Raw genomic sequence first — 19,976 nt, 5'->3', positions numbered from 1 at the left:
TTATTTGGTAGGATGTCCCTCATCCATATTTGTGTGTTGTGTCCTGTTGGTTAGGTTGTTACACATTTAAAAAAATTTTTTTTATTTTAGGGGCACCTGAGTGGCTCAGTCGGTTAAGTGTCTGACTTAGGCTCAGGTCATGATCTCACGGTTCATGAGTTCAAGCCCTGTGTCGGGCTCTGAGGTGACAGCTCGGTGCCTGGAGCCCGCTTCAGATTCTGTGTCTGCCTCTGCTGCCCCTCTGCTGCTTGCACTCTGTCTCTCACATTGTCTCAAAAATAAATAAACATTAAAAAATTTTTTTCTAAAATTTTTTTTTTTTATTTTAGACAGGGAGAGAAAGTGCATGTGAGTAAGGGAGAGGAGTAGAGAGGCGGAGACAGAGGGAGAATCCCAAGCACGCTCGACACCCAGCTCCATGCAGGGCTCGATCCCAAGACTCCAGGACCGTGACATGACCCAAGCTGAAACCAAGAGTTGGAGGCCCAACTGACTGAATCACCCAGGTGCCCCAGGTTATGCATTTTGGGCAGGAATAGCACAAAACCAATGTTGTGTTTTGCCTGGTGCATTCTGTCACGAGGTCGATGATGTTCATCTGTGCCATTACTGGTGACGGTAACTTCAGTTACTTGGTTAAGGTGGTATATGTCAGGTTTGTAATTGTAAAGTTAGGATTTTTCCTTTTGTAATTAATAATTATATTGTTGGGAGAACTTTGAAACTATGTAAAACATCTTGTTTCTCACCAGGATTCTTGCCTCAGTCAATGGATTGCCAAATAGTGACTTTCCAAGGCCATTATTCTTTCCATATTTGTTGACATTCTGCTGTAAGATCTTTCCCTTTACCCTGTGCATTTATCCATCCGTGCATTTATTAATATCATTAAGATCTCCCGGATTCTTATTTTCTTTGGTGGATTGTAATCCTTTACTTGAATTATTTGGTGCTCAGATTATGAGGCCACGGGAAGCCCCCTTCAGGCTTAAACTCTTTTTGAAGAGATCCAGACTTGGTATCATCTGGATAATGCATCGCTATCTCTGTCTTATTTTCCCTTCATTCTTTTTTTCTTGTTAAGTTACTTATTTTGAGAGAGAGAGAGCGCTCAAATGCACACACAACAGAGTGCCAGGGAGGGGCAGAGAGAGAGGAAGAGAGAGAAACCCACACAGGCTCCATGCTGTCAGCATAATGGGCTCAAACCCACGAACCGTGAGATCATGACCTGAGCCAAAATGAAGAGTCAGACACTTGACCAGCTGAGCCACCCAGGCTCCCCTTCCCGTAATTCTTAAGCAGAAGATACTCGGACTCTTCACTGCCACCTGTGCCTCTAAAGCTAAGCTTTCTGTCTGTGCTCTGTGGTTCAAAATCAGATAGTATCTAGAAATATACATTATTGCCATCCGGATATTTTTTTATTAGTTTGTGTGTGCTTCCAGAATTTCCTTATGCAAATAAAACACAAGGGGATATGTATTTTTATGTCTTCCTATTAACACAAAACATAGTATACTGAATCTTACAGGTTTTTTTTTCCCAACTAACTGAATACCTTCCAGAATCTTTCATACCAGAACATGGATATCTTACCTGTTTTATAGCTGCGTAATATTTCATTTTATGGATGTATCACTTTTATTGAACTCCTTCAGTATGTGTGGCTATTAAACTGCCTGTGACTCTAAACTAGGCTGTCTTGTGTCACCCCATCTGCTGTCACTTTCTCTGATACTTATATTCCCTAGCCCCTTTTATCTGCAAATAAGTTCTAGTCTTTATTTTATTTTATATGTTTATTTATTTTGAGAGAGAGCAAGGGAGAAGGGGCAGAGAGAAAGAATCCCAAGTAGGCTCCACACTGACAGCACGGACACAGGGTTTGAGCCATCATATGGGGCTCAATCTCACAAACTGAACTGTGAGATCATGATCTGAGTCGAAATCAGGAGTCAGATGCTCAACCGACTGAGCCATCCAGGCGCCCCTAGTCTTCTTATTTTAAAAACAATCCAAAAAACTTCATTTTTATTGTGTTGTCTTTATATCACTGCCAAAGTTTTTGAAAAACTTGTCCAAACCCCTGATTTCATTCTTACCTATTTTTGCTGCATTTGGGTTTCCATCTCTACTATGTAGTGAAATTATTGTTTTGAAGGTTACTAGTGACTTTGTACTGTGTAGTGCTAGACTGGCTTTGGTGATTAATTTACGTGTAGGAGGACGAGAAGGAGAAAAGAAAAGGGAGGGTTGGCAAGCAGATAGAAAAAGGGGAAGCAGGAAGGCTGGGAGAAAATAGAAGAGACAGTAAGGAGAAAAGTAGGAGAACAGCATTTTTGGCAGGAGATGTGAAATATATTTTCATAACCAGCTTGTCACATACAGCTGGCTTCTGTGTGGTGATGAGCTGGCTTATGGTAGGTTGCTGACTGGCAGGCTAGTTAGGCCCTGTGGAAAGCTGCCCCCCCACCAATCTTCTATTCTGTGAAGCAAGATACAACCTCTTGTCCCATTGTGGAATTACCATCTCAACACCAGAGCCTCCATTTTTAAATGTTTGCTCTCTAAAATCTGGAGGTATCATCATTAACATGCTTCTCTTATCATTCTTACTAATACCATCAACTATTCCAACTTCTTATGGTTACCTTGGTGTGGTGATCTTTGCTTTTCATTTCCGGTCCACCGCTGTGGCTCAGGACATTGCATACTTACTCTAAGTATTGCAAGAGGCTTGTCACCCTATTTAGCAATTTATTTCCTACTTTTATCTAACTTTTCCTCCTTTTTTCTGAAATTTCCTGAGTACTGGTCCCTGAAATCACCATGCTAACAAATCTCTATGCTTTGCTGTGGCTGTGCCTTTCTGTCCTCCCTTGCCTGAAAGGCCCACCTCTCTGTCTGTGGAAAACTCTTCAGGATCCTTTAAGATCACCTTCTTGAAGCTTTCCATAGCTGTAACAGCTCATATGCATGTCTTATTTTCCTAAACTTGCTTACAGCCTCTACCAGATGGTGGCTTGTTTCCTTATTTTACGTGTGTTCAGTTGTTTCTACCAAATTATAGTTTAAAATCCTGTTTTCTGGGGGCACCTAAGTGGCTCAGTCAGTTAGGTGTCCGGTTCGTGATCTCAGCTCAGGTCGTGTTCTCACAGTTTGTGAGTTCAAGCCCCGCATCAGGCTGTGCGCAGGACAGAGCCTGCTTGGGATTCTCTCTCTCTCCTTCTCTCTGCCCCTCCCCCACCCCTCAAAAATAAATAAATTGATTTAAAAAAATAAAGTCATGTTTTATGCTTAGGTTCTCCTAGTGCGCAGAGACTGCTTGGCTTATAGGACATTTTTATTGGTATAGTGACTAATCATTGTATAGGCTATCACTAAATAATTTTGGGTGCAGAGTCAACTGGGTACCTTGAGGGTCTGCTCCCCTCTGCTTCCCTACTGTACTGTGGAAAATGTGTGCCTTTTAGTGGGATTTTCTTTTTGTTTTTCTAACAAATGATTTAGTGATCTGAATGTTGACCTTCTTTTGACTCGGCAATGTGTCTTAGAGACCTTTCTCTGTAAAGCCATGTTTGTCAGGTGGTCCCCAAGACCACCTTCAGGTTTGATGATTCCCTGGGATTCAGCATCTAGTGGTACTCGTGGCTGTGATTTATTACAGCAAAACTATCAGCAAAGAGAAAAGGCACACTGGGCAAAATCCAGAGGAAACTAGGTGCAAGTTCCAAGAGATCTCTCCCTGTCGTGTCACACAGGGCATGCTTCATTTTCTAGCACCAAATTGTGACAACATGTGTAAAATGTCTACCAGGAAAGCTCCTTAGAAATTCAGTGCCCAAGGTTCCTGTTAGGGGTTGGTCACAGAGGTGCTGTCTGCCAACATGTACCAAAATTCCAGATTCCCAAAAGGAAAGCACAACTGTGCCTTTTCAGCATGATCTGTATGGCTTGTACAGTTTACCATTATCAGTTAGGGAATGGTGGGAACCTCTCTGGAACCCAGGTTCCTTGACACCAGCCGAGGGCCAACCTTTCTAAGGATCACCGTCTCAGACCTGCTGTGTCAACTCTTTCCTGCATACTGTAGAAGTCTACAACCCCCTTTCGTTTCTTAAACTACTGGGTAGGATTCCATGGTAAGAGTACATTATGGTGTGTTTAACTTTTCTCTGTTGATTGGGTTTTAGGCTCTTTTGCAGTATCTATTTTTGTACAATTTCTTTTTTATGGGCTTAGATTGGAATCTATGGATCATAACATAGTGACATTTGAAAATTTGATATTAGATACTTACAAATTGTTCACCTGTGGGCTCTATTAGTCCATACTCCCCACAGCAGTTTACAAGAGTATCCTTTGGAAGTGATTACTTTTGATGATGTTCATGTTGGGGATGTAGGAAAAACGGACCATCAAGCATCAGGAAGAGCAGGACGAGGAAGGGCGTTTTTGATCCTGGCTGTGTCCTACTTGCCATCATGGGCACTCGCCTGACCCATTCTCTTCCTGCTCCCACTACTCCTGTTCTTACACTTTTGCTCCTTCCTCCCGTCTCTGATCTCCCTCCATATTGCCTTGCCTTTAATCATTCGTGTGGAGGCTTGTAACTTGTTTTTGTCTTTTATTATGGAAAATTTCAAACATACACAGATAAGAACAGAACAAAGAAGCTACGGACACCCATTACTCAGTTTCAGCAGTTGCCAACGTGCCAATCATGTTGCACTTTTCTCTTTTCCTTTTTTGGGGGGATGGGGTGGGGCTTGGAGTAGTGAAAGCAAATCCTGGACATTATGGAGTTTTAAACATTTCTTTGGTACTAATTTGTAAAAGTAACGTACCTGTAATGTAACATTTCAAATTGAGATATACTTTTTTAAAAGTCTGTTTATTTATTTAGTTAAATAATCTCTGTACCAGTGTGGAACTTGAACTCACGACCCCAAGATCGAGTTGCATGCTCTTTCAACTGAGCCAGCCAGGAACCCCTGGGATACACTTTTTAAAAAACTTAATAATTTCCTTAGATACTTGGTCCAGTTGTGAGGTTACTCTGATGTTCCTAGTTCAGGAGGATATTTCCTCGTGACTTTCTCTAAATTCCTATAAAGTTGTTCAAGCACATATAAACAGCTTGAAAAAAGTATGGGATAACATTGTTCACATTTTTGCAACTTGCTTTATATATTTATATGTCTACACACACACACACACACACACACAGTAACATTCCTAGGGCGGTTGGCATGTTCACTTGGTGGAGTGTGCAACGCTTGATCTTGGGATTGTGGTTTTGAGCCCCACAGTGGGTGTAGGGATTACTTAAAATAATAATTAAATCTTACAAAGTAAAATTTAAAAAGGACCATTCCTTCAAGTCAATAAACAAACAGACCAACTCCTTTTCAATACAACGTGCTATGCTAACCGAGAGGATAGCCATTTCTTTGTTGATAGACCTTCAGTTTCCATTGTGAACCTCTCAGTGAACTTTGATATGCATATGGCCATGCATACTGTGGGTTTATTATCATCAGATACATTCTACTGAATGGGTTGGCTGTCTGGAATGTATATAACTTCAGTTGTTAAAACACCACAGTACTTTCCAGTAGTTTTCCACCAGCAATAGAAGAGAGAACCTTTTAACTCTCACTCTTGCCAGAACCAGATATTACTCTTGAACATTTTTGCCAATAAAATTAGTAAAAGAAAAAAAGATACAACGTTATAGTTTTCATCTTTTTTTATTGTTTATTTTATTTGTGAGAGAGAGAGAGTGTACAAACGTGGGGAGGGGCAGAGAGAGAGGGAGACACAATCCAAAACAGGCTCCAGGCTCTGAGATGTCAGCACAGAGTCCGACGCGGGGCTCGAACTCAAGAACCATGAGATCATGGCCTGAGCTGAATTCTTATACTAGCAAATGCAGGCTTGGTTCACTACTAGAAAATTCATCAATACAATTAATTGTACCTGCCAGCAGAAGACAAAAATCAAATCATTAAATTCTGCCCCTGAAACCAATATTATACTATATGTTAACTAAGTAGGATTTAAATAAAAATCTGAAAAAAAATAAAAAAGACAAAAATCATATAAGTGTTTCAATAGATACAGGAAAGAAACCTAACAAAATCTAGCGTGCACACATGACCAAATCTCTTGGCAAACCAGAAACCTAGAACAGCCTTTTACTTTGTGAAGATCAAAATGTACTCATTTAATATTAATGCTTGAAAATATTGTTAATATTTAATTTTTTAACACTTACCATTCACACATGGCTCAGAAATTAAAATACTATGGAAAGGTTTGTAGTGAGATCCTTCCTCCCATCCCCCATCAGCCCAGGTCCTCCCTCCTCCTCCCCACAGCCACTGTTTGTTTCTTAGGTGTTCTTTCAGAATCATTTCGTACACATACAGGGGAATGAGAGCACGTATCCTCTCTCTTGCTTTTTACACGAATGATAGTGTCCTGCGTTTTCTGTCGTGCTCCTGGCATTTTCCATCATGAGTTTTTTCTAAAGGACAGACGTTTTTGCTAATTTCCGGTAGCCTTTCTAGCTACCTTCCTGCTTCTCTCAGCTATTGAACTCCTCTGATGTGGGACCTTACAGCCGTTCACTAGTTGTATCTAGTTGTGTCTCCCACACCACCCTCCCACAAACAATTCACGAAACAAATGCCGTCGTCGCTCTGTTAAAGATCACCAGTGCCCAGTCCCCTCTTGTTCAGACCAGTGGCTGTGCAGTCTTTGTCTTTGATTTTTTTGCCGTTCTTGCTCCTGATGACATAGCCATGGAAGTGTTCTTGTAAAACGTGGAAGGAAATGAGGAAAGGACTGTGGAGGCACACAGTCTGGGGAAAAGATACGCTGTAAGTAAGAAGGTCTATCACGGAACCTGTCTAAAGCCAAAGGATTTCTTCTCTGTGGCTCCTGAAAGGCACTAGCACTTTCCTTTGGGAAGTTCCTTGCTGGAGAGGAAAGAGCAGGACTTTGAGAGCCTTGATTTGAAACTTGACTCTACCCTGCACTAGCGGTATGACCTTGGACCATTAATTTCTTTCTGAGCTTCAGTCTCTTCATTTATAAAAGGCTACATCTTTATCATTTTTTAACAAGTGGTAACTATAAATGGGAAAATATGCGTAAAGTGCCCAGCAGAGTCATGGACATTTTAGTCACTCTGAGGCTTGTTCTCATTCCTAGATCCAGAGCTTGCAGATTTGGGTGTCCCGCTACTAGCCTGCAAGGAATGAATGATTACTGATTGGAATGTTTTCTTTGTGGAGCATGTGTCAAGGATGATGGACCACGTAGATCAATCAGATCCATCACCCCTTCCTCCTTTTGATAGATCTGTAAAATGATAGATGTCTTAAATAAATCTCTGCTCGCATTTAAATCCTGAAAGCCAAAGTGTTTGGGCACAGGTAGGATATTTCTATATTTTTTCACGTGGCTTTCTGAAGGAGGTGTGGGTCAAGTGTGGTCAGTTGGCTGTGGTGACCGTGCTGAAGAACAGAACTTTCCCCTGTGCTTAGAGTAGCAGCTGATACTGTAATACCTCCCAAGAGCTAACGTGCTGCATCTTGTAAGTACGAATGCCACCATTTGGGGCCAGAAAACACCTGCTAACCTCATCAAAAAGCCTTCAAAATGAAATTTGAGAAGAGGGACAAAATTCCGGATAAATAGCAAAGGAGCATGCCGTGGAATAGAATAATACTGACCTAGGACAAGGGTGGAAAGCATCTGCTCTGTAATACAGGAGGACACGGAGAGCAGACGCTGGGGGTTCCTGATGTTTCTGCACAAGAAGTGTCCGTAGACTCTTGACAAAAGTAAATACAGTCGTGGTGCCGCTGAGAATTGGGGAGAGGAGCTTCTAACTAGGCATTTGAGTGCTTGCTAGAGGCACCGTGTTAAGTAAGCGCTCCTCATTAAATCCTTACAAAATGTTATGAAGTAGATGTCTGCAGAAACTAATCTCCAATTTTAATGAAGACACTGAGGCTGAAGAATGTTCAGTAGTTAGAGGTAATAATCTGGTCTTAATGGGTAACATGACGGTGATGTAACTTAATTTGTTTGCTGATTTTACTTTCTCCTGTGCTGTGGCTGTCTCGATCCCCGACTTCCCCAGGGTTACAGAGAGCTTGCGCACTCTGCTTGCCTCCCAGACACGGAAGGGGCGAAAGAGTGAGTCATGGTTGTAGTTGGCATGACCCTGTGGTGCTACTCCATCAGCCACACGACAGTTCTACTTGGAACAAAACGACAACAGATTATAGCAACCGTTACACTCTTCTTCCAGCTTCTAACTGATTTTATCGGTCATGTACGCAACTTCACTAAATTACCATCTGTCATATGTAATGTCCTCATTTTGTTTTTCACTGTCTACCTGCAGCTCCTCTCAGTTTCTTCCATCCACAAAGCCAGCTTAAGTTTTGTGTGATCTCACTGCACTACACCTGCAGCCCTCTTCCAGTTTCTTAGGTATTTGCTTGTCTTTCTCATCTTATCTTCTGCATCCCCACTGTCATATGCATTTCACCCCCTATCAATTATTTGCAGTTCCCCATGTCCGGCTCATGTTCCTTGAACCTTGTCTTGTCTGCCTGATATTTATAATGTCCCCTCTGGGAAGCTTCCTCAGAGCAGAGTTAGGTACTTTCTCTTTGTGTGATTTTCTTCAAGTATCTGATTTTTGGTCGCCTGTTGATATTATGGATGAAGGTTTAGGTTCTAGAATCTAGGGGGATTAATATGGGTTAACTAGAGTGAGTGTCCTCTAACTTTTCCTCCAACTTTCCTCCTTACCCAGAGGCTCCCACCTCAAACGGAAGGACGGATACTGAGTCTATCTGAAAAGGGTGTTGATTGCCAGGATTTACTCGTGTGATGGAGAGTAGTTTCCAATAAAGAAGACTTTGATGTGGGGTCCCAAACCCCTTGCAGGAGTCCTCCCTGCCTCCTGCCAAGGTTTTGTTTCTTTGGTTTTAGATTCAAGTGCAGCTGCTGCCCGTGGCCATGTAGTCATGGGGATGGAAAGTGGAAAAGGAGGAGTGGAATGGTTATGGCTTTTCTATTCCTTAGGCGGTCTGTTTTTCCTCTGTGCCTATTCCTGCTCTCCTAGCTCTGTTGGAGCCTCTCTAGAGCTCCACCAAGGTTTGGCACATTCATCCATTCATGACGTTTCTTGTGTTTTTTCCTGGGTTGTAGCTTTCTCTGCTCTTGTTTATGTATCAGCTCTGGATAGATGTATTACTTTTTCTTCCTATCATTTCAGTAAGGCAGAGTGGAAAGAAAGAGGCAGACCCATTTCCCCAACCTGTCTATTGTTTTGAAATTCTGAACCAGGGGTTCTGCTGACAACTTTGAGCATTTGGTTTTCTTATTTTTATTTTTTATTTTTTTTTTAATGTTTATTCATTTTTGAGAGAGAGAGACAGAGCATGAGCGGGGAGGGGCAGAGAGAGAGGGACACAGAATCTGAAGCAGGCTCCAGGCTCTGAGTGTCCACACAGAGCCCGATTTCAGGTTCAGACTCGTGAACTGTGAGAACCTGAGCCAAAGTCGGACGCTTGACTGAGCCACCCAGACGCCCCAGACAACTTTAAGCATTTGTGATTTTAAGAACTGAAACAAACTTATATAGTGAGTACATTATTGATTCCCATGTGTTTTATTGATAGAATTATTTGGAATGTTTATGGGATATGAAATTATTGTAAGCTGAAATACATGATCTTTTTATGAATAACTTGTGTTTAAAAAATAGTTAATGCAGCTTTTTAGAGCAAGGAAAGCCAAAGATACCCCAGATACCTGGGCAGAGAGGGTTGTGGGGAGGTCCCAGGCATTGCTGTTGGCTACTGATTGATAATTGGGGCCAAGGTTAACTCTGGCTCACATGATGTTTACATTCTAGAATTGGAAGGAGTAGCTTGTTTCCCAGAGTAGAATTTGCTAATTTTAGGTTGTCTTCCTTGACATGACACGAAGACAAAAGCTCTGCTACCTGAGGAAGAGTACTAAATAGTAGCTGTGGGGCTAGATTAGGTTGCAAGTTGTGTTTTATTTCATGAATGTGAAAGAATAATTTGCCATGTCTTTACTTCTAATAAGAGTGAAAATGAATCTGTATGCAACCTTATTTGTATTTCTTAATACATTTTGGGAAAGTTAATTGCAACTGTGTGGTTCAGGGATTTAGTGCAAGAAGAAGAACAGTTGATGGAAGAAAAGAAAAAGAAAAAAGACGACAAGAAAAAGAAGGAAGCTGCTCAAAAGAAGGTAGTATATATATGTATAAACTCTATATTAAGTGGTCTAAACAGATTTAAAAAGAAAGTTACTCTTATTGGATTTTTTAAGGCATTTGAATGTTTTAACTTCAGTTGAGATTCATTTTAACATTCAGTGTTTTGAATATGCATATATAGTAACTTGCCAAGTGTGTACAATTTAATGCATGGTTCTTTAACCTTGCCGATAGTGTTTTCAAAGGTAAGTGCTTTATACAGGTTTTTGTCTTTCAATTTACTCTTCCTAGGTTTTCATAATATATTTACACCTTACTATACGTGAGAAGAGCATGGAATTTGTAGCTGCATAGAGGGCTGCATTGAAATCTGTCTCTCCCACACAGCATACCGAACGGCGTGTCCTTAAACTTCATTTAGCCTCTCTGGGCCTTAGTTTCCTTGTGTTTTGTAAAATGAGAATTTAATTAAACAAAATAACGTAATACATATAATGCACACAATTGGGAATAAAGTGTCAATTTCCTTTTCACTTTTTATTTAGTACCTGGGCTGATTTCAAGAATTTGCTATTTACATTAAGATACTCTAAAATCAGCCTAGGACATAATTTACTGTAGATAATCTCTAGCCAGTACATTGTCAGAAACTGTAACTAAAGCAATACGAATTGCAGAAAACTAAAAGATTATGTCCATGATTATAAAGATTTTTACAAATTAATACTGAATCCTGATGACAGCTGGGCACTCCTCTCCTACTGTCTCAAGTTTTCAAGGACCTTAAAAATGTTCCAAAAGACCCAGTGAATTTACTGTTCCACCTGTCTATTCTAATGAAAATTATGACTTTAATTTGTAACCTCTACCTCTTTTGTGCCAGGCACTGTGTTACGGCTGCACAGTTATCTCTGCATTATTTATTAGGGAAAAACAGTGCACACATCTGCGGTAGGTAGGGAGCTGTTGAAGCACACAGAACTGCTTCAGTCAGCCTGGAATGGGGCCGGGGAATGGGGACAATTTCTTAGAATAGAAATTAGCCCGGTGAGCAAGGAGATTCCAAGCAGAGTCAACTCCGAGGTAAGCGTCCACAGCCTTACAGAAGTACAGGTTTTGATTGGCTGGGGTGAGACGCCAAGGGCAGAAACGTCCAAGGATGAGACTGCAGAGGGTGGTGGTAGCTGCCGACTCTTCTCTGGGTTTTGGCCATTAGGTGTTGGGGGAAACAGCGAAGGCATTTTAGCAGGGTGATGCGTTTGAGAATGTTTACTTAGCGGACTTGGACTTTGGTTGGAAGAGGTGGAAACTAGAGGCTAGGGTGCTGGTGGAGGGACTGAAGGGGATATGAAGGAAGAATTACTTCGGTTGACTCTTAAGTTCCAGACTGAGTGATGGAGTGCATCGTGGGAGCACTTAATCAGGTCAGGGAAATAGAAAGAAAGGGGGAATGAGAATTTCCTTCTGGAGTGATGAGCTTACAGCGTGACCAGTGAGTGCTGGAGGGGGTGGGAGGTAGAGTACAAACCACTGGAGAACTGAGAGTGAAGAGGTGAGAGGCGACTCTAGGCATTTGGGCTTTTGGTTGCTCTCAGGAATGACTGGGAGGGATGCATCCATAAGGGTCACAGGGTTTGAAACAGGTTTCTAATACAGAGTTTTAGCATTGATGATGCCTTAGGCTTCTGTCAGAGGCCTGTTGATATAGGTTGGTCTTTGCAGTGCGATCAGTCTTTAGCTCAGGATTTATTGTAGAGAAGTTGTATCCTCTGCAAGTCTGAGGTTGGGAGAAGGCTTATGAGACTCTTCTTGTTCCATGGTGTGAAGGCCATTTACTTAACGAAGAAAACTAAGAAACATCAGAGTCTTGTTGAAGAAGATGCTTAGGTGTACATTAGGTAGGATCAGTAGTTTGGCAGGTGTCTGTGTGTTGCGTTAGACCTGTTGATCCCTGCTGCTGAGGAATTCAGAAGTTAGCTGGTAAGTCGGTATGTCTGTGAAATGGCTGGAGAAGAAGCCTAAGGTATGATGGAACGAAGCATGTTTATTTAGGATTTACCTTGTTCACTGAGGAAGTTTTGAGACAGGGAGGGGGGGTCACTGGAATGATTTCTTTAAAAGTTATGCTTTTAAAATGTGCAATGTAAGTAAAAAAAAAAAAAATTAAGTTGTGACAAATACAAATAATGGCTCTAATTGCTGAAGTTCATCTTTAGGTTCTTTCATAACTAGATCTCTAAATCACCAAGTCAGTGTCTAATACATGAATAATGACCTTTGTGCCATTTGGCTTCTCATCAGATCTGAAGAGACAGCTTTTCATATTCTTTTCCACTCCATCCCTGCCTCACCCATTCCAGTCTCTCCCCCTAACCGTGTCCCACTGGAATCATCACAGAGGCTTAGCGATAATGGTGGGGGAGCATTGGTAGGGTACCCTGTGTGTCCTGTAGACACAGTAATAATCACTTAACACATTTAAAGAAAGTTTAATACCTCTAATAAATGTTAAGTGTAGTAGGGTAGACTGCCATTGTAAATAAGACTGTTCTTCCAGTTCCAGCCTGTAACTGAATTCAAATGACACACATCGGTGAAGCGAGGACAGCTGGTATTGCTATAGGCTGTTACCAAATAGCTATTAAAAAACAAAACAGAGAAGAATCCCAAGTTGGCACATGTACAGTCCATATGAAAGAATGTGAGTCACAAGACTTTTCAGACAGGTTTCCTCAAGCTTGCTTTTTGTCTGTAGAAGGAGCCAGCAGGTGTATGCAGGTAGGTGGCAGACAGCTACATAAGCCAGGTAGGCAGGCCCATTTAGATAAATGTTGGAACATAAACTCACCACAGTAAAAACCATCTGCCTGTTTTATGTAATCTATGCAAATGTTAAAAAAAAACCTATATATTTTTATTTCTGAAAAAGTCTTCAGATACTATCTGTTCTGATCCATTCATTACAAATAGAAGGAGCCCAAGCATTAAAGTGAGTTAAGTGGCCAACCATGGTTTTGTCAGGATAACAGAACTAGGAATAGGATGGGAAGCTGCTTAATCCCCCAGCTGGCACTTTTCCAGAACTAGGTGCCATGGTGTTATCTTTCATCTTTTTAATTTAATTTTTTTTTTTTTTTTTAAATATTTTTGAGAGAGCGAACCAGCAGGGGAGACAGAATCGGGGGTGGGGGGGGGTGGGGAGAGAAAGAGAAAGAATTCCAGGCAGGCTCCACTGAGTGTGGAGCCTGACACAGGGCTCCATCCCACCACCCTGGGATCATGACCTGAACTAAGTGAAGAGTTGGACCCCCAACCGTGCCACCCATGTGCCCCTATCCTTTTTACTTTTTAAAGATTTTATTTTCAAGTAATCTTTACACCCCATGTGGGGCTTGAACTCTGAGATCCAGAGTCACAGGCTCTTCCGACTGAGCCAGCCAGGCATCTGTATCCTTCATACTTCTTGCTTCCCGCCCCCGCCCCCCCCCCGCCCCGGCCCCCAACCTAAAGGTGAACTTTAAAGCTGCAAATAATATATTGTGATAATCTCTGTAAGGCATTTAACAGGCCTGTATGCCATGCATACAGAAACAGTCCCTAATAGTCACTGTAGTATTTTTAAGGAATTCTGATCACAGGGTATTTTCTATTTTTAAAATTTTTTTAAATTTTACTTAATTAAACATTTTTTTAATGTTTATTCATTTTTGAGAGAGACAGAGCATGAGCAGAGGAAGGGCAGAGAGAGAGGGAGACACACAATCCGAAGCAGGCACTGCACTATCAGTGCGGAGTCTGATGCAAGGCTTGAACCTGCAAACTGAGATCCTGTCTTGAGCTGAAACCAAGAGTTGGATGCTTAGCCGACTGAGCCACCCAGGTGCCCTGGTTATTTTCTATTTTAAATTTAAAAAAACAAAAAACAAGAAAAAAACCCAGTGACCTAACTCATTATATAAATTATTCGACACCAACATGGCTCACCGTAATATTTTTACTATGGTAGTTTCTAAAATTTTATCTTCTTCAATATAAATTTAAGTATTTAACTTCCTCTTAAAGAAATGTTACACAAAGATTACATGCTTCTTATTATATTTCAGCCTCAGTACATCTCTCACAATGAAGATCCATGTCTGGGTGTCTTTATTTTTTTTTTTATTTTTTTAAAAAAAAAAATTTTTTTTTTAACGTTTATTTATTTTTGAGACAGAGAGAGACAGAGCATGAACAGGGGAGGATCAGAGAGAGAGGGAGACACAGAATCCGAAACAGGCTCCAGGCTCTGAGCCATCAGCACAGAGCCCGACACGGGGCTTGAACTCACGAACCGTGAGATCATGACCTGAGCCGAAGTCGGACGCTTAACCGACTGAGCCACCCAGGCGCCCCTGGGTGTCTTTATTTTTAATTTTGTTTTTTGAAAATATTTCTATTTCATATCTAAGAATCATGGCTGTTTACTTATCTTTTAATTCTAAGGCTTAGGAAATAATTGGATATTCCACGGGAATGTAGTTTCTGTGCTTAAACAGGGGGCAGTAGGCAGGCTCAGAATGGAGTCACTCAATTAAAAGGCAGGGGGGTGGGGCAACCGTGGTAGCAGTAGGTTGGATTTATCTCCAGGTTTTCTTTTTAGAAGAAATTTCTAGAAGGAATCTTGAGAGAAATGTAGGGAGGAGGGAAAAGGAAGTTGAGAAATAGGTTAATTATAGAGGGATAATTTGGTATAACCTTTAAGCATGTAATTGTAGTTCCTAGATAGCACTTAAGAATTGAGGGGCCGGAGGGAAGCAACAGTACAAATTGGGACCTTTTACTGCTGAGATTGTTTTAAAGCCTGTTGAACACAGACTGTTGAGTATTTTTGTTACTGTGTTAAGAGCTGTGAGGATTTTTCTAGGCTTTGTGGATTTAAATGTACTCAGTTTGAATTTAAGCGGGACTTACATCATAGAAAACTTCCAATTTTCATTCCCCTTTTTTGGAGATTTAAGTATTAATCGCCATGTCTCCTGAAGACCATTTTGTTCTGAGACTAGGGATCATGTTCAGCAGTGTAAGTAACATTTTCTCAGCAGCCTGGGCAGTAACATAAGCAGGCCTGGAGTGCTGCAGTCATCCAGGGCGGTCAGGTGTTCTCTTCCAGTCCTGCCTGTTTCACCTTGCTGGTCTCCAGTCTTTTTTTTTTTTTTTTTTTTAAACACTTTGGGGGTGCCTGGGTGGCTCAGTCGGTTGAGCGCCTGACTGTGGCTCAGGTCACGATCTCACGGTTCGTGGGTTCGAGCCCTGCTTCGGGCTCTGTGCTGACAGCTCAGAGCCTGGAGCCTACTTCAGATTCTGTGTCTCCCCCTCTCTCTGCCTCTTCCTTGCTCACAGTTTGTCTTGCTCTCTCTCTCAAAAATAAATAAAAACATTAAAAAATTTTTTTTAAAAAGCCACTTTGTATGCGTCTAGCCTTGAAGGCTAGACTGAGTGCTGCTTGCTAAGAAATCCTAGAAAAGTTTTCTGAGCCCTAATTATCTCATTTAAAATAGGTGATTTCAAGCATCAGTCCTTTATTCCTAAGGTTCCTTTTTGGTTTTTTAAGATTTTATTTTATGTTTATGTTTATTTCTGAGAGAGAGAGAACATGGGAGGAGGGGCAGAGACAGGGAGAATCCGAATCAGGCTCCACACTGTCAGATCAGTGCCCGATGTGGGGCTCTAACTCACCAATTGTGAGATGGTGACCTGAGCTGAAGTTGGAGGCTTAACCATCTGAGCCACTCAGGCGCCCCTAAGGGTTAAGTAATCCCTACATCCAACGTGGGGCTCAGACTCATAACCCCAAGACGAAGAGTCACATGTTCCAATGACTGAGCCAGCCAGGTGCCCCCCTAACGTTAGTTTCTAATACCTGGCACTGTATTAGATACTGTAGATGATTAAGAGAAAATAAACAGGGACTTGGGAACCTGGAGTGTTTGAGTTGGGCCTTTTCCCAGCATGAGAGGATTGAGCCACTGCCACCGGCAGTGCCACCGGCAGGTGTGGCTGGTGACGGGCGGCGGCGACAGCAGCAGCTGCTAATACCTACTGAAAGCTTCCTGCCTGCGAGGCACTGTCCTAAGCTCTTTTTTCCCCTCTGAGCTCTTCATGAGTTAGATCCTTTTAGTCTCACAACAGCTCTGGGGTAGGTGTTTTTGTTCTGCCCTTATAGATGAGGAAACTGAGCTTTACAGAAGCTAATTAATTTTGATCCAGGTCACATAGCGTTAAGTGGTGGAACCAGGATTGAGAGTCTGGCTTCAGACACTGAGCTCTTAGCCGCTCAAGTCTGCTTAGGGATCCAGGGGTGGGGACAACTGGTGCAGAGCCTGACAGAAACAGAGAGCCTGGCGTGTGGTGTGTCTGCCACCTGTCCGATACCTTTATGAAGTGAGGCAGTTGAGGTGATTGCTTGTCGAATCACATTTCACGTTTGTTTTTTGAAGTAAGCTCTATGCCCAACTTGGGACTCAAACTCACAGCCCTGAGATCAAGAGTCCTGTGCTGTACCGACTGAGCCAGCCAGGTGCTCCTGTTTTTGTGTTTTTAAGGGAAAAATACTCAATATGGAAGTAATTTTGCTTCTAGATTTGACAGAAGCCTTTAATTCTGTCCTACAGTGATACCTCACATTTGAATAGTGTTGTAAAAAAAAATCTTTTATATTGTACTTGAGCCTCCTAATAGCCCTGAAAGGTAGGCGGTCCAGTCTCCCCTGCCCTCCTCCCCCACCCCATTTCAAGAATTAGGAAACTGAGGCCCAGAGGGTTTAAATGACAAGGTCATGTAAAAGTAAAAAAGAAATGTTGAAGTTAATTTTAATATATTTTATGTAACCAAATATATCCAAAATATGGCTGTTATTAATGAGATATTTTTACCTTTTTTAAATACTAAAAAATAGAAATCTGGTATTTTACACATCGGTTTGGACTAGCTTTATTTCACGGGTCAGCCACATGTGGACAGTGGCTACCATTTTGAACAGTGCAGACAACTCTTAAAATTACTGATCCCATTTGGGAAATTCTCTTTTTAATAGTCTGAGTAATACGCTAGGTCCCTGGACCACATGTGAGTTCAGTTTCCTCCTAATCTGTTAGGCGCTCTTGGGTTCTATTATTCCCGTCCCTTTACTGTGGTAGTCAGCTTCCTGATGGGCAGACACCTTTGGATGTCTTCTTGGTGCCTTCTCTGTAGATGACAGAATGCTGAATGAGGTTGGCTGTTCTGAAGCAACTTGGAGTCGTTTTTCCAGAGGAGTTGGAGAGTACACATCCTTTATGTTAAGGCCTACAAGAGCAACGCTGGCTGTCCATCTTGGGATTTAGTCATGTGGTCGTGGCTTCTGTAACTTAGTTTCCTTTGGAAGTAAACTGTGGAAGAGACCAGGAGAGTTTTTTGGGTTTTTTTTTTTTTTTAAGTTTAGGATGTAAAATAATTTTTGTGCTATAATGTTTTGGCTTCAGAAAATTAGGTATCTTATTGTTTGACACGGTACAGTACTTGTCATAAACTATTCATATACCAAGTTCTCTCTAATAAGACTGTTTTTCTACCATCAAATTTTAAAACAATGTCTCCAGAAATAAAGGGTTCAAGCTAGTTGACTGGTCTTTTGCCATTGTCCTTCCATCGGTTTTTTGTTTTTTGTTTTTTGTTTTTTTAATTTTTGATCCATGTAGAGTAAAAGATGGGCCTCCATTATTTGCCACAGCATTAGTGCTCTAAAGCTTGGTAAAGTAGCTCACTGGCCACACTGACTCTGCCTCTCCAGGGGAAGATTGTTCAGTGTGGCTTCAGGAGTAGGGTAATTGCCATATAGTCCTTTACCACCTAGTTCTTTAATGATCTAATTCAAAAAATGATATTTTTAATGACAGTACTTTCATATGACTAAGCAAAATTATCATGCCCCATGGCACTTAAGGAAAGCCTTGTCTTTATTTTGGAAGAATTCCTGGTTCTTCAGCTACTAATTATTTGGTCTTTCCTCACCTCCCTGCCTCTCCTCGTGTCTTTTATTTTTAGGACTCCCATGCAATTGGTCTTAATAAAAAAGTTGATTTTTGCTTGTGGCCTCTGTCTGTAATCACTTCTTTCTTTTGGGGGCCCTTGAAGTTGGAGTCACAAGCCCTTGCTCCTCATGAGGAGACTTCAGGGTGTGCGATGGGGCAGGCACGGAAAGGCGGGCTTTGTGGCAGTTCAGCTTCTGAACACAGTGATCTTACTGAATCGTCGGGTGTGTCAGAAGCGACAGATATGTTTGATGTATTTTCTCCCACTAAGAAATACTTAAAAGTTAACCATGTTTAACCTCACTTCAGCTTTTCTTCCAGAAAACTTAATCCATCTTTTATCATTTGAAAGAAGAATTTTTGAAGCCATTTAAACATACGCAAAATTCAGTAGATCCACGAAATGTTAAAGGTGACAAGTTACATAAAAATCATTTAAAAACTAAATAATGAGAACAGTGCAGTCCCTTTTTTTTTATTTACTATCATACAATGATGTCTTCTCTGCTATGTATCTAAAAGAAACATTTCAAAATTTTTTATTACTAAACATTGTGTCAGAGACAATGGGGCACATCTGTGGGAAAAGCATGCTTTCTTTGCATATCTTTTCCTATGCAGTTCATCTGAGTGACAAATTCCTTAATAAAAGTGTATATGTCTTATGTAATAGTAATATATGAACATTTTATCATAACAATCCATTTCTTTCAGTTTCATATTTACATTGTTTTTTGTTTGTTTGTTTTTATTTTAGGCCACTGAACAAAAAATCAAAGGTACGTTGTTTAAAGCTATTTTTATCCTTTTTTTTTTTTTTTCATAAAGGTTGTTGATATGCATTTTTATTAACCCCCAGGATGGGAGAGTGAAGAGCATGAAAGAAGAGAGGGGTGGGGACAGACTTCTTCAGTGACGTCCTTTGGGGTTAATGGTTACTGTGGTGTAGATTGCCACTTTTAAAATATACCGCCTCAAGACCTACCTTACAGCTGTCTCCTAGGTTGAACACCACTTCCTAACATACTCCCTTGATTTGAGTCTTTGAGCACATGTACCTTCCCTTCAGTTTTCCATTTAAAAGTCTTCTTATCTGGGGTTACCTCTGAGACTCTCGCCTCCTCTCTTGCTTTATTCCTTGGTCTCTGTATACAGTTGTCCCCAACTCCTTCCTAGAGGCAGACGATGATGCCCGCTCTCTAATTACTAAGAATAGTGGATTGCTAACCTCATGGTTATTTTGCTGGGTTGAACAGCTCCCGGTACATGTCAAGCAAAAGCCTTCGGGGTGGTGAGGAGGCAGGATCCTCATTCCTCTCAGATCCTGAATCACGAATTTTTTGCCCTCCCGGGAGTTGACTGCCTGGTAATGAAAGGTGTAGGGCTCTCAGATGCTGAACTTGTTAGGTTCGAAGATTCTGAGTTTTTACTTTTAGCTGTATCCGAAGTATGTCCTCTACATTTGGTTGAGATACGCAGCCAGTACCTCCTGTTTTTATTTGAGGTCAGCGTTCGTTAAGGTAATGCTTATTAGGAGCAAGTGTGTAAGAGTGAATAAGAACAGTCTTAGCTTACGTTTTACTGGAGAAAGCGGCAGTAGAAGGACACACCTATACATAACGATAGTACGAGGTGATTTGCTT

General features: G+C 41.3%; 1 protein-coding gene and 1 non-coding gene across 2 annotated transcripts in view; both read left to right on the top strand.

Annotated features, from left to right (window-relative positions):
* Positions 1 to 19,976, top strand: part of TNRC6A (trinucleotide repeat containing adaptor 6A) — a 101,476-nt gene that overhangs the window by 14,022 nt on the left and 67,478 nt on the right. Inside the window, 2 exon segments of the mRNA XM_043560266.1 lie at positions 10,230 to 10,317; positions 19,091 to 19,112. Coding sequence (XP_043416201.1) covers positions 10,230 to 10,317; positions 19,091 to 19,112 — 110 coding nt within the window.
* On the top strand, positions 15,502 to 15,586 carry TRNAH-GUG. Its single transcript has one exon. It is a non-coding gene; the product is annotated as a tRNA-His (tRNA).

This window comes from Prionailurus bengalensis, chromosome E3 (genome assembly GCF_016509475.1).
Source record: "Prionailurus bengalensis isolate Pbe53 chromosome E3, Fcat_Pben_1.1_paternal_pri, whole genome shotgun sequence".
Taxonomy (NCBI): Eukaryota; Metazoa; Chordata; class Mammalia; order Carnivora; family Felidae; genus Prionailurus; species Prionailurus bengalensis.
Note: the sequence above shows the minus strand (reverse complement) of the source record. Positions and strands in the feature narration are given on the sequence as shown.